This window comes from Hermetia illucens, chromosome 5, assembly GCF_905115235.1.
Source record: "Hermetia illucens chromosome 5, iHerIll2.2.curated.20191125, whole genome shotgun sequence".
Classification (NCBI taxonomy): domain Eukaryota; kingdom Metazoa; phylum Arthropoda; class Insecta; order Diptera; family Stratiomyidae; genus Hermetia; species Hermetia illucens.
Genome location: NC_051853.1, coordinates 46,556,752 through 46,569,394, shown reverse-complemented (window position 1 = coordinate 46,569,394; position 12,643 = coordinate 46,556,752). Strand labels below are relative to the sequence as shown.

Genomic DNA, 12,643 nt, shown 5'->3' with positions numbered 1-12,643 from the left:
AATTCAAAGAAGAATAAAAACCTAGAACCGTCATATAGAGACTTGACCTGTAATTTAATCCTCATTAACACCTCCCTTCTCTTTCCTCATTGTGCCAGTGGAACGGGTATTATCATGATTGGTGGGGATGTTTTCCGATATATTTGAAAAGTCAAGAGTATCCACAGACTTGGTCTTTCTTGCAGTACGGGGCTGATTTTCTTATATCCCTTAGGTATTTTAATAAGTTTACATTGGCCTTGGAAATGGTGTGATACTCCAAGATGATGTCCCCCACTGCCTTTGATTTGAAACTTTTTCCGCCATATATTAACCTAGGATTGTTGTGTAAATAACATGGTGAGTTGTAGTTTAATTCTCGTTAAATTCTCTCTGGTCTGCTTCGTCCTCGTCGAGGCTTTACAGTCCATTTCGGCACTTGGCCTTCAGGATGTCCTTCCTCCAACCATCTCGATCCATCGATTGCGTCTTCCGATTTCGAAATCCAAACAGTGATGCCCTGTCTCCGTTGAAATAATCCGTCCAGCGTTTTCTGGGGGTTTCTACCGGTCTTCATCCCTCTGCTCACTCTTCGAATACCTTTTTAGGTATCTGAGTGTCGACCATGCGCTGAACGTACCCAGCCCATTGTAACTTCCAAGTTTTATCAATTTGGACACTTCAGGGTCGTCAAATATTTGATACAACTCATCCTTGTATTTGATTCGTCATTGGTCACCCTCTCGTTTAGCTTCAATTTTTCTCCTCAAGGCCCTCCTCTTGAAGGTTTTAACCCATTTTTTCGCAAATTTGTGGGCTCAATCGTTTCAAACCGCCAACCTGGATGACCAAGTCAATTGCATTACACCAGTTTGAAGAGCAACGGTGAGATAATTCCGAGAGCACGAAAATAAAGACATCCAAGCCACACATCATTAGACATACATCTACATCTGGCGCACGTTCGCCCTGTTAGCTGGTGCTTAAGAATACCCTCAAAGTTTTCAAAGAAACTCATGTGCTAGTAACATTCAAATTTCGAAACTTTACTGCAATCGAAACGTCCACAACAACTCACATGGCACCTGATCTCACGGCTAGGACCTTTTGCAATCGGAAACGGCTATTATTGGTTTCTGGTATGTACGCGCGCCTCGATAACGGTGTCGAGGATGCTCGTTTTCTCCAACTCGAATCAGAATTCCAACGACATAAAATGGTCATTCTGGGCCTAAGCCCAGAAAGTACTCCTCTCCTCATTGCAATATGCTTTTGTACTCTTTTTAGCCACGTAGTAACAAACGCGAATCCGGGGTCGGGTTCCTTCTGACTTCTAGCGCAAGGCGTGCTATCTTGACCTGGAATTCAGTTTTTGACACACTTGTAATTGCAAGATTCCTGCCCAGGATATGAAACATCACAATTGTACAATGCTACGTACCAACGGAGATTTCCGATATAGCGGAGAAGGATGCTTTCTACCAGCAATGAAACCCAGTTCAGAGAAGGCTTCTTAAAGATGACATTGTGATCGTGATGGGTGATCTGAATTCCCAGGTGGGATCTGACACACCTTGCCCGGACATGTGATGGGGACCATGATCTTGACGACCGCAACGGTTATAGTGGGAGGTTCGTGGATTTCTGCAATTTCTCATCATTGTTGGCACTTTGTTCGAGCACAGAGCCTGCCAAAGCCCAGTTGGGTTTCAACTGACGGACATCATACGAGCAATCAGATCGACCACTTCACGATCAGTAGTAAAATTAATAGTTGTCTTCTGGATGTGCGTAACAAGAAAGGCGCTAACATCGGCTTCGAAAGGAATCACCATCTTATAGACGCTTTCATTCGCTTGCATGTTGCGTCCGCCATTTCTCACAAGGTTGGGGAGCTGCAATCTCCCAAGTTCAATATCGACCTTTTGTATGATCCAGCTGTCGGTCGACAGTGGGAGTGCTATTTTGGTGATGGGACGGCAGATACACTGACTAATCAACCTGAGAATATCGATGAGTATTGCAAGCATCCAAAATTCTTTTTTCTCGCATGCTAAGCAGGCCGTCGGTCACGTCCCGAAAAAGCGGCACAAGATCTGGCTGATTGCCGAATCGTGGAAGCGGGTCGATTAGCGGGAGAGATTAAAAGCTCTATTGACTGCTGCGAGTGATGGAAGCGCAGTGATAGAAGGGAATTTGTTATTGCGGTGATTAAAAAAGCAGGAGATACGCAGAACTCAATGGTTCCAGAAGTATATACCACATCACGAAAGAGATTGCATGTGGTCGCAAATGTCCTGTGAGGGACGTTAATGGTCGACTTTTCATTCACGATGACGAGCAGCTAAAGAAATGGCAGGAATGCTTCACCATTGCTCTCATTTGTATCACATCCGGTGAAGTTCTTGTAGATGAAATGGCTAGTTACCCTAACATGTGGATACGGGCTGTTCCCCCAAACAAAAGATAAATCATCTCCCATCACTCTATTCAAATGGAGTAAGACCACCGGACTCAACAGTTTCTCCACAGATTTATTTATCAATGCACCTGCAGTTTCTGCAGATCTGCTCCTTCCACTCGGACGGAAATAATAGGAATCCGAGATCTTTTTCAGAAGTTTGAGGTGCAAAGCGCAGTTCCTCAGGATTGCATCTTGTCAACGATATTATTTCTTCGTGTTATGGGTGACGTTCTTCATGCTACCTTGTCCGGAGGACGTGGAGGAGTTCAATGGACGATGACATCGTTCCTCAAACACCTCGACTATGCTGATGATATGCGTTTCTTCTTTCACCGAGTCATGGCCCTTAACCAAATGACTTTGGATTTGAAAGGAGAGGCACGTAGAGTTGGACTGAAGATAAACACCAACAAAATCAAGGTTTTCAATCTGACGGATCATCGCATTAATGGTCAGAGTATTGAAGGATCAATTTGATCAACTTGTATGTTTCGGAAGCGTGGTTTCTGCTGACCATAGCACCAAACTGGAAGTCGCTCGACGCATTAACTGTACTAGATTCGCTTTTACCGCCTTCGTAAAGTCTGGAAATAAATTTCTCTCAACGCCAAGATCAAGTTGAGACTGTTTTATGCTAGTGTTCTTTCTGTATTGCTAGATGGGAGTAGCACATGGAAAGTGACCACCATTGTTACTCCAAATCTCCAAACCCTCAGCATACAGTGAATCCCATTGTCTTGAGATGGCCGACAAGTGTGTCGCCCCGAGAGCACTTGGCGCAAAACTGTTAAGAAGGAGTGCGGGAAGTCATAGGGGTAGTTGAGCGCATTTCAGCAAGCCCTGAACGATTGTGCGTAGGCGTGGTTAATACGATATGCCCAACCAATGACTGAATAGCAAAATAGGAACCTTACGATAAGGAACTCATACCATTATATTGCTCTCAGCACCGAAATCAAGACTTTTACCAGTCCTTCGATTTAATAAGCTCTGATGAACAATTGATTTATTTATTGTATTATATAATTCTCACATTTCTCATTTCTCAAATTTTCAGGACTCATTGCAATGATGTTGGCACTAACCGTCTTCTATGACATACCCCAATTGAACCTGGGCCAACTGTTCACAGAAAGCTCGGGTGGTGAATCTGAAAAGTTGCGACTATCAGGAAGCAGTGCACCGTGTTATTCAGGCCCATCAGGACTATACATTCCACAGCGAGACGAGGAAGTCAGACGAGCAGTAGTACGTATTCGACCCCACGGAGATGAATCCCCAAGCCCTGACGAGCCGCTACCACCCACCACACAAAAAGATGCAATTCCTTAAGTACTCATCACTCACGTACTTTAATTTCAATAAAGTCTGTGTAGAATAGTCTGTAAGAGAGACAAGAAGGACCTTTGCTTGTAAATAGGTTCACTATGTTTTGAGACTTGATTCCATTCAATCATCATTGTTATTATTGATTTTCGCACAAATCTAGTTTTCCAAGAACCAAGCAAGTCCTGCAGAGAAATATCAGATTTATATTCGGGAATTGTATGCTTAACCAATCCGAGGAAACAAAGGTTGTCTTGATAGTTTTCTCATCACGATAAATCTAAAATTGCTCATTGACTCCAGTTTAGGGAATTGAAATATCAACGGTGTAGGACCAGCAAACTCAACACCAATGTCGTTGCATGATACTCAAGTTTTTGCAATAATTTACTGCAGAATCTAAGACTCAACAAATTTTTAACTTCCAATTTATAATTTCGCTTTGCAATGAAAACTATAAGAGAATGCTAGGTATGTCAAACCCCGATAAACTTCTGATATTTTTCCTTATGAAAAACTGATTGGAAGCTCATAATTATTAACAGTTTTTAAGAGACACTTAGAGTATTTTTCAATTGAATTTTCCTTGAACACGAATCGAATAAATGTGATTTTTTAAATATTTGAGCTCAAGATTTACACAAGGATTGCAAATATTTCTATTGTATATAAGTAAATGTATTTATTTATTAAAAAAAATATATCAAAAAAACTAAATTCGGAAAAAAGCATTCCGAAAATGCACGTCCATTTTGAACATTAAACAATTCTATTCTCACACTCAAGAAAGTAACATTGGTGCCTAATTATTAGGTTTTGACTCAATAAAATAATACAAAACGGGATTAGATTTTCCTACAATGAACAGATACTTTATAGAACAGCAATTCTAGTTTAATGAGCGTGTTTCCGTGTCCAAGCAATAGTTCGTTTCCAGTTAATTTATTGAACCGTTTTTATTAGATTTTTATTGCCGGACTAGAAGGAATGCACAAGATTAGATTTAAATGTTGCTCTTTTAACAAAGACATAGGACAAGAAAAATAATTAAATATTAAATCAGATCAAAAGCATTGTAAATAAAACTGATTTCAATTTTTTGTTAATTTCTGTTTCTTTCAAATCTTTTAATTATCATTTAACAAATTTTTTTTTGCAGCCATTTATTATGGAGCCCGAAAATGCGCGAAATAAAGCTTCTCATGCAGATTTGCAACACCTTAGAAGATATTCGTGAAGTTTTCCAATATTCTTCCTCATTCTATAGAGCTGCAGATCGATTTCGATCCTCGGCCTCCCAGAGGATTTACCTCCCTTCCTTATAGTCGTTTGATTGCGTCCTCTGATTTGAAACTCTTGGTTGACCATGTTAATCGAATCATCTAATCTATTAAAGGACTTTTCAAATGATCGCTGTCCTATTTGCATCCTTCCTTTCAGAAAACATCTGGAAATCCTCGGTTGGTCCATACGTTCTACGTGGCCAGCTCATCCACCGGTGGACTCGTTGATAGGAGGTAAAGACTTCCTGGTTCATTGGGAAGTTGCAATCCCCTAAGTCCAACATCGAGGGCTTGTATGATCTAGTTGTCGCTCGACAGATACAATGAGTAACCCTCCTGTGAATATCGATTAGTTTTGGGCTGCCATCAAAAACGTTTTTTTCTCGGGTGCTACGCAGGTCATCGACCACGTCCCGAGGAGCCGTCATAAGATCCGGCTGAACGCGGAATCATGCAAGCGGATCGGTAAACCGAAGAGGTTGAAAACTATATTGATCGCTGCGAGTGATGGTGGGTGCGACGCGCTGGAACTCCCATACCGTGCGAAATTCCGAAAAGTTCAGCATAGTGTACGCCGTGACAAGAGATAATTTGCTATTGCGCTGATCAGGAAAGCGGAAGATGCCGCACAACATAATGATCAAGGAAGAGTTGCCTTGGCCGGAAGTCGTGGAGGAGTTCACTGAACGATGACAACTTTCCTCAAACACCCCGACTACGCTGATGACTGTTCTCTCGTCGGGACATGGACCTTGGCTAAACGGTCCCGAATTTTAAAAAAGAGACAAGTAGAGTTGGACTGAAAATAAACACCAACGTGTCTGACGGGTCATATTACTCTTCCTATCTGCATTAATGGACAGAGCATCGAAGGCATTGATCAATTTGTATGTCTAAGGAGCGTAGTTTCTACCGACTATGGTACCGAATTGTTTGTTACTCGACGAATTAACAATGCTAGATTTGCCTTTCTTTGCCTCGTCTAAAATCTGGAAATTATCTCAACATCAAGACCAAGTTGAGATTGTTCTGTGCAAGTCTTCTTTCTGTGAGGAAGCACATGGAAAGTGACCACCACTATCACTCAAAAGCTCCAAGACTTGGTTAACACCTGTCTGCGTCGTATTATTGGGGTATGCTTGCCTGATACTATTACAAACGAAGAACTTGATCGGTGCACAGGCGTGGCGGATGTGGAATCCACTGTCCAAAGTTGGCCGACGAGTGACGAGTAAAGAAGAAGTTTAAGGACCTCAGCTAATTGTGAGGAAGCTGAAGCGCAATTCAGGTAATCGCGAATGATGGAGCGTAGATGTGGTTGACTTGTTTTACCCCACCAAGAGTAAAAGGCAACCATTTATATTAATGGGGAACTTGACCTTGGCCAACATTATGATGCCCTTGTTATAGTCTTCTCGCGAGTGTTGCATCCGGTTAAGCTCATAGCGTGGTCGTTGCGGATACGGTTTCAAAATAATAAGCGGGCGGTAGACCAACAAACTAAGTTGGACATACAATTAATCATTCATAGAGGAAGTACTTATTAGTGAAAGAAAAACTCTAAAAGACATTTTTTTTTCGTTTTTTTTTCATCTTTTTTAATCTTTGTCCCGCTCAGAAGCGGGATCGACCCGTCTTGATCGGTTGCGCCATTTGGTTTTGTTAAGACCCTGATCTGGATGTTGGATCACAATCCAACGAATCAAGCCACCGTTGCTTCGGCCGATCTTTTGATCTTTTCCCAACGACTTCAATTTTCAGAACAATTTTCCAAGCGACATATTGGCGATTTCATTGCATATACCTTGGATAACCCCACAAATAAAGATCTAGTGACGTTAAATCGGATTATTTAGGAGGCCAGCCTAAATCGTCATTTTCGACCTTTCAACGATGGTTGCGATAAGTTGATAGTTCCTCGAGTTATGTAGAATGTGGTGTAATCTTCTTAAAATCACTAGTCATAACATGTGTGAACAATAGGCTTTAAAAAAATTCATTATCATGGCTTAATAATGCTCGACATTGACGCTTACTATAGGTCCATTATCATAAAAAAATATAGCTCGATCATAAGATTTGCGCAAAGCTTCAAACTATAAGTTTTTCGTCGTAAAGGGCCTGTTTTTCATAACCGACGTTTTTGTTTATTTATTCAGTGAGAAATGTGTCGCGCAAGAGATGAAAATTTTTCACCAAAATTCGCTTTCGTTTTCAGCTATTTGAATTTCGATTGAGGGATGCCTAATTCCCAAGGACGGTGTACGCCTGTCGTTATTAAAGACTCCTAGTCCGAACGATATTTTCATCAGTTACCCAAGAAAACTACATACGGGAGGAGCAAATCGAGTTTCTAGGCAGCACGGAATGTGATCGTGCATATGCGACTTAGGTACGAGGTTGCTAATTGCCTGTTTGGCTGCTTATGGCCAAAAATACTATTTACGGTGAATTCTGTGCTTTTGACGTATTGGTATATAGGTGCGTCGATAGCGCCTAGCTAGTTTTCTTATGTATGCGATTGATGAACGGGGTATTTACATTGGCGATGCTTTTCTCCCACCATACAAATTCAAGCAATGCTCCGGGAGACGAATCTCCTGCATACAGTCTTCTTGCAATTACCATACTGCACCTGCTACAAACTGTATAACTTATAAAAAGTGGCCTGTTGTTCAAGAAGGTGCTCAGTCTGAAGTTCCTCCTGGAGATCCTGAGCGGGCTCAAGGGCGGCAATACGTAACCCAAAACGTCAAGATTTTTTGTCGCCAGAAAATTTGCAACAATTATTATGAAGAGATTTGGGTTTGTGATGTTATACCGTTTTATGCTTTACGATGTTTCTCATAAATGATACACATTCCTCCTCCGAAGAGAAAACACTGAGCTCAAGAGAATCACTCCCTATCTTCCCCACTCGCTTCTTTCTTCTCCCTTCCCGACGGTGGGAGTTGTACATTGATTTGATTTATTCTAAAACTTAATATAGGCCTTGGAAACACGCTTGGCTTCAACTAATTACAAAAATTATTTTGCTATAATTTTATAAACAAATCTAAAAAGAAGCACGCCCATATAGTCGTTTTTATTTTCTCATCTAATATTTTTTTGGGTTCTCAAAAAAAATGTTGAATCTTTACATTTTCAACAAGCTTAGTGCTCAGATTAGCAAGGCGTTTTTGTCAGTAACCTATCTCTCCTTTCCCCTCTTCACAATCACGTCTACCCAGAATCCTAAGGGTGTAATATTTATTTTATGTTTACTTTGAAGTATTGATAAGCCGTGAGAACTATAACAAAATACATATTCATATAAACATAAAAAAATACTATGCTTGTTGTATATCATGAATGTATATACTCAAAATCTGCTGTGTCCATATCTAAAGCAACACCAAACCAAATACTTATGCATAACAAAAATATGTACTGAAAATACGGTACTATCGATATTCACATGCATATATACAAAAACTAAATCATAATTGAAAAGAATAAGTATATAACACAATTTAAGAGGATTAGTTGATATTTACAACGTATTCTATACGCTATACAAATCTTATATAACATATGATGTAGAAAAGAGAAACCTTTACAAAATACATACATATATGGAATTGTACTTCTATTCACGAGCTGAATATGTATTCTAGGATCAGATAGTAATATACGCCACCTATTTACATAAACAATATATTTAAATTTAATTTTTATTCACATTTTATATTATAGATATATATTTATATTGTTTATCTTTCTTGTAAACATTGTTATAATGAATAAATTAATATAATTATTAGTAACTTTCCTTTTTCACTCCTAGGTTTTTGTAAAACCACTGTAATTACAGCTACCATTCTAGGGCTAATCCAATGTAAAACTGCTCCTCCTAGCGTCCGCCCACCCAGCAGGACTTTGGTTACCCTCCTGTTACACAGTAGATAGATAGGAGACTACAACTTTGAGACCGTTGATAATTTCTCCTATCTAGGGTCGAAAATCACAAACGATAACAGCTACGACAATGAAATCCGCACACGGTTGTTGGCAGCCAACAGAGCCCATTTCAGCTTTGATTCTACCGCTCGAAACGTCTTACCATAGAGTCAAAGCTCTTACTGTACAAGACAATGATCCTGCCAGTCCTCATGTATTCTTTGCAGCCTTGGGTTCTTAGCAAAAAAAATTGCGAACACTTGGCCGCGTTTGAGAGCAGGATCCTCCGAAAAATTTTTGGCCCTCTACATGAGGATAGACGACTCCGTAGCCTATCTATGAAATCTATGAGCGATACCATGACCGTCAGGTTGTGAATAAAATCCGGCTCAATAGGTTGCGGTGGGCAGGTCACTTAATAAGTATGGATGAGGATAATTCAATCCGGAAAGTCTATAAGGGTAATATCTATGGTAGAAAAAGAAGATGAGGCAGAACCAGCTTGAGATGGAGCGTAGAAATGGCGTAGGTCAGGACGCCAAACAGCTTTTAGGGATATCGAATTGGTGGACCTCGGCGCAAAACCGGGATGTCTGGAGTTCCTTATTAAGGCATCAACGAAACAAAAGTTCATCCTGCACAAAAAGTCCACTACTGTCAGGTGGTATACTGGCCCCAATAACCTTCTATACGAATTAACTCAAGAGTACCAAGGGAGTGGTAATCAAAAGGGTCGACCACAATGTTGATCCCAATAATATAATTGCTGATTTAAAACTACAGGTAGATAATACCAAATACGCTCATAATACTATTAACACATACAAAGTCTCGCAACCAATGTTTAAAATAGAATTGACACCAGGATCCAGTAAAGTAGCAAGAGGAAAAACACACCCTATTTACGATCTTGAATTCGTCCTGCATCGTAAAATCACAGTCGAAGAGCCTTTCAGAAAGGTTTCCTTGTCAAATGACTAATTGCTAGGAATTTGGGTACACGGAAACAGAAAAGTATAAACAACCCGGAAGTGAAACGATGCAGCAACTGTATGGTGCCCACATCGCGAACTGCAGAGGGTGCTACCACGTAAACATCCAGGGTCCACAAGAAACACAGATACTGAACGCAACAAGTAAACCTATAGCGTCAATCAACATATCACTAGCTCCAGCCCCTAGTTTAGACAAGTCAACAACAGTCGCCCAAGGTATCTTACGCTATTCACTCAAAGGATGTAGTTCTATAAACTATACAAAACAAGGTGAGATTTTAAGGATACTCTTATCCCTTGCTTACAACATCCAGCAACTAACCGCGATGATGCATCACATACAATGCAACGATAAACTGAGTTATTAACCAAACCAGCCCAGCCATGAAACAAAAATAGCTCAGTGGAATGCCAATGGAGTCCTTAGCCACAAAAATGAAATAGAACCCTTTTTAGAATCCGAAAACATTGATATCTTGCTAGTATCTGAAACTCAACTTACTTCCAAAAACTTTCTTAAAATTCGTGGATACACCCATCTATTCTGGAAACCACCCTGATGGCAAGCTGCACTGCGGGGCTGCAGTAATTGTCAAAAACTGAATTCAACGGCACCCTACCTTGTGTGAACAACTATAATATCTTCAATGCTCAGTTATTAACATTACTGAATTTCACCAAACCATCTGTGTAGCTGCAGTCTACTGCCCACCAAAACATAAGTTAAGGGCGACACAATTTGACACTTTCTATAAGAAATTAGGGCTACGCTTTATACCGGCGGCTTACTATAATGCTAAATCACCATATTGGGAATCCTGCTTAACATCCCCCAAGGGCAAAAACTCCTACTTACTATCCTTAACCGTCAACACCCACTCAACTAAAGTTATAATTACCTCAGATCACTCGCCTACCATCATCATCCTAAACTGCAATCCCGGCGCCATTATGGAAGCCGATAAACTAACTAATCAAAAAACCAAATAGGGCAAGTCTCAAAAAATGTTTAACAGATTCTTCTGCCTAAATATCAAACTGAAATCAAATGAAGACATCGATAATGAAATACTTTTCCTGACGGATACTATTAGAAGAACCAGCAAAACCGGCTCCCCGCACTGCTTCAAATAGATCCCTAGTGTTCCCAGTAATTACATCCCGCATTTTTAAGCTTAAAAAGAACAGCGAAGCATGAATAGCAAAAGTACTAATCCCCCAAAACTAAAAAAAATCTCTATGAGGCTACCGTGCGTTTCAAAAAAGAACTTTGTAACGAAAAGAACACTACCGTTCAGAACTTTCTATCTCACCTTGACCATACAGTTGTTTCCAACCTAACGTGACTTGGAAGGTTGTGTGTGTGGTGGGGATAAACTACAGTTTCTGAGCACTCAGGCCGTGTTGGCCCATTGTACTCATCATCCTCACCTAACGGAATATTCCGGATTCGTTAACGTATCGCAGGATTTCCATTAGTGGATGTGATGCTACCCCTCGCAACTGGAGAACATCGGCACCAAAGATCTGACGCCTGATGCGTCCATACGCGGGGCATTCACATAGGAAACGCTCCGTGGATTCCACTTCCTCATCACAGGAGGATTTCTACTCTGAACATATGTCACATAAGCTAGTGAATTATGGTCTGTCCTCCTGCTTTTCGACAGGGTACACTTTGCAGTACGCATGGTCGGTTCTGTCAATCACCCAGTTTACCACCCTTAGTATTGCATAAATTTCAGCTTGAAAAACGTTCCATATTGTCCCAAAGGAAAAGCCCACTTCTCGTTTTTATTCGAGAGATAGACTTTGGCTCCAAACCCCTGTTCTGTTTTTGAGCCATCGGTATAGAAGACCTCCGTATAACCGAAACCCGGCGGCATTGTCCCTTATGCGCCAGTGCTCCGTGCAGACCGTTGTAATCTTGTATGCATTTATACGCGTCTGCCACAGGAGGTTTCTTGATCGGGTTTTGTTATAAGCGGGCCGAATCCCCGTTGATTTGGCACAGGTGGTGAGCCTCCGCCATCTGAAGCTCGTAGCTGCTAAATAGTGCTAGTAGATTCTGCTCTTGACAGTCGTCAGCGAGATATCAACTGTGCCCAACGAAGGACTGCCAAGAGCAGAGCCCCACCGGGCTAATACGTCAGCCTAGATATATAAGCAAAAATATTTTGCAACGCAAAAAAAAAAATATTGGTAAGCGATTCGCATAGATACGGGGTAGATAATTTAATCTACCCGCGCATATCAACGAAGAATACACGCGTAACAATCACAGTTGGTGTGCAACTCAGAGTTGTAAGCTGTAGGCAAAAAGCAATGATGGCAAGCTGACATCATTTGATGAGGATACGCTATCGTAGGTATCAGGATCGCCCATCGAATATATCGGAAATAGATGGATTCAATCAAGAAGTTCATTCTCTCGAATGCATAAGCTCTACTGTTGGTAGCGAAAAGGTCCAACCAGTGGAGGAAGTGCAGTGTTACAACTGCCAAAACTTCGGGCATATCGGCCAAAATTGCTCGATAGTGCACAGATGCGTTAAATGCGCAAAGAGCCATCAGCGTGGGAAATGCTCAAGACCCACGATGGAACTTCTATACTGCCACAATTGCAGCCAAACTGGGCAGCTTGCAGGGTGGACAGC

At 41.0% G+C, this 12,643-nt stretch overlaps 1 protein-coding gene across 6 annotated transcripts in view; it reads left to right on the top strand.

Moving 5' to 3' along the window:
• Positions 1 to 4,875, top strand: part of LOC119657254 (potassium channel subfamily K member 1-like) — a 114,345-nt gene extending 109,470 nt beyond the window's left edge. For all 6 annotated transcript variants that reach the window (XM_038064082.1, XM_038064075.1, XM_038064077.1 and 3 more), the window contains exon 6: positions 3,501 to 4,875. In XM_038064082.1, coding sequence (XP_037920010.1) covers positions 3,501 to 3,775 — 275 coding nt within the window. In that variant the 3' untranslated portion in view covers positions 3,776 to 4,875. The remainder of the gene's footprint in view (positions 1 to 3,500) is intronic.
• The last annotated feature ends 7,768 nt before the right edge of the window (positions 4,876 to 12,643 follow it).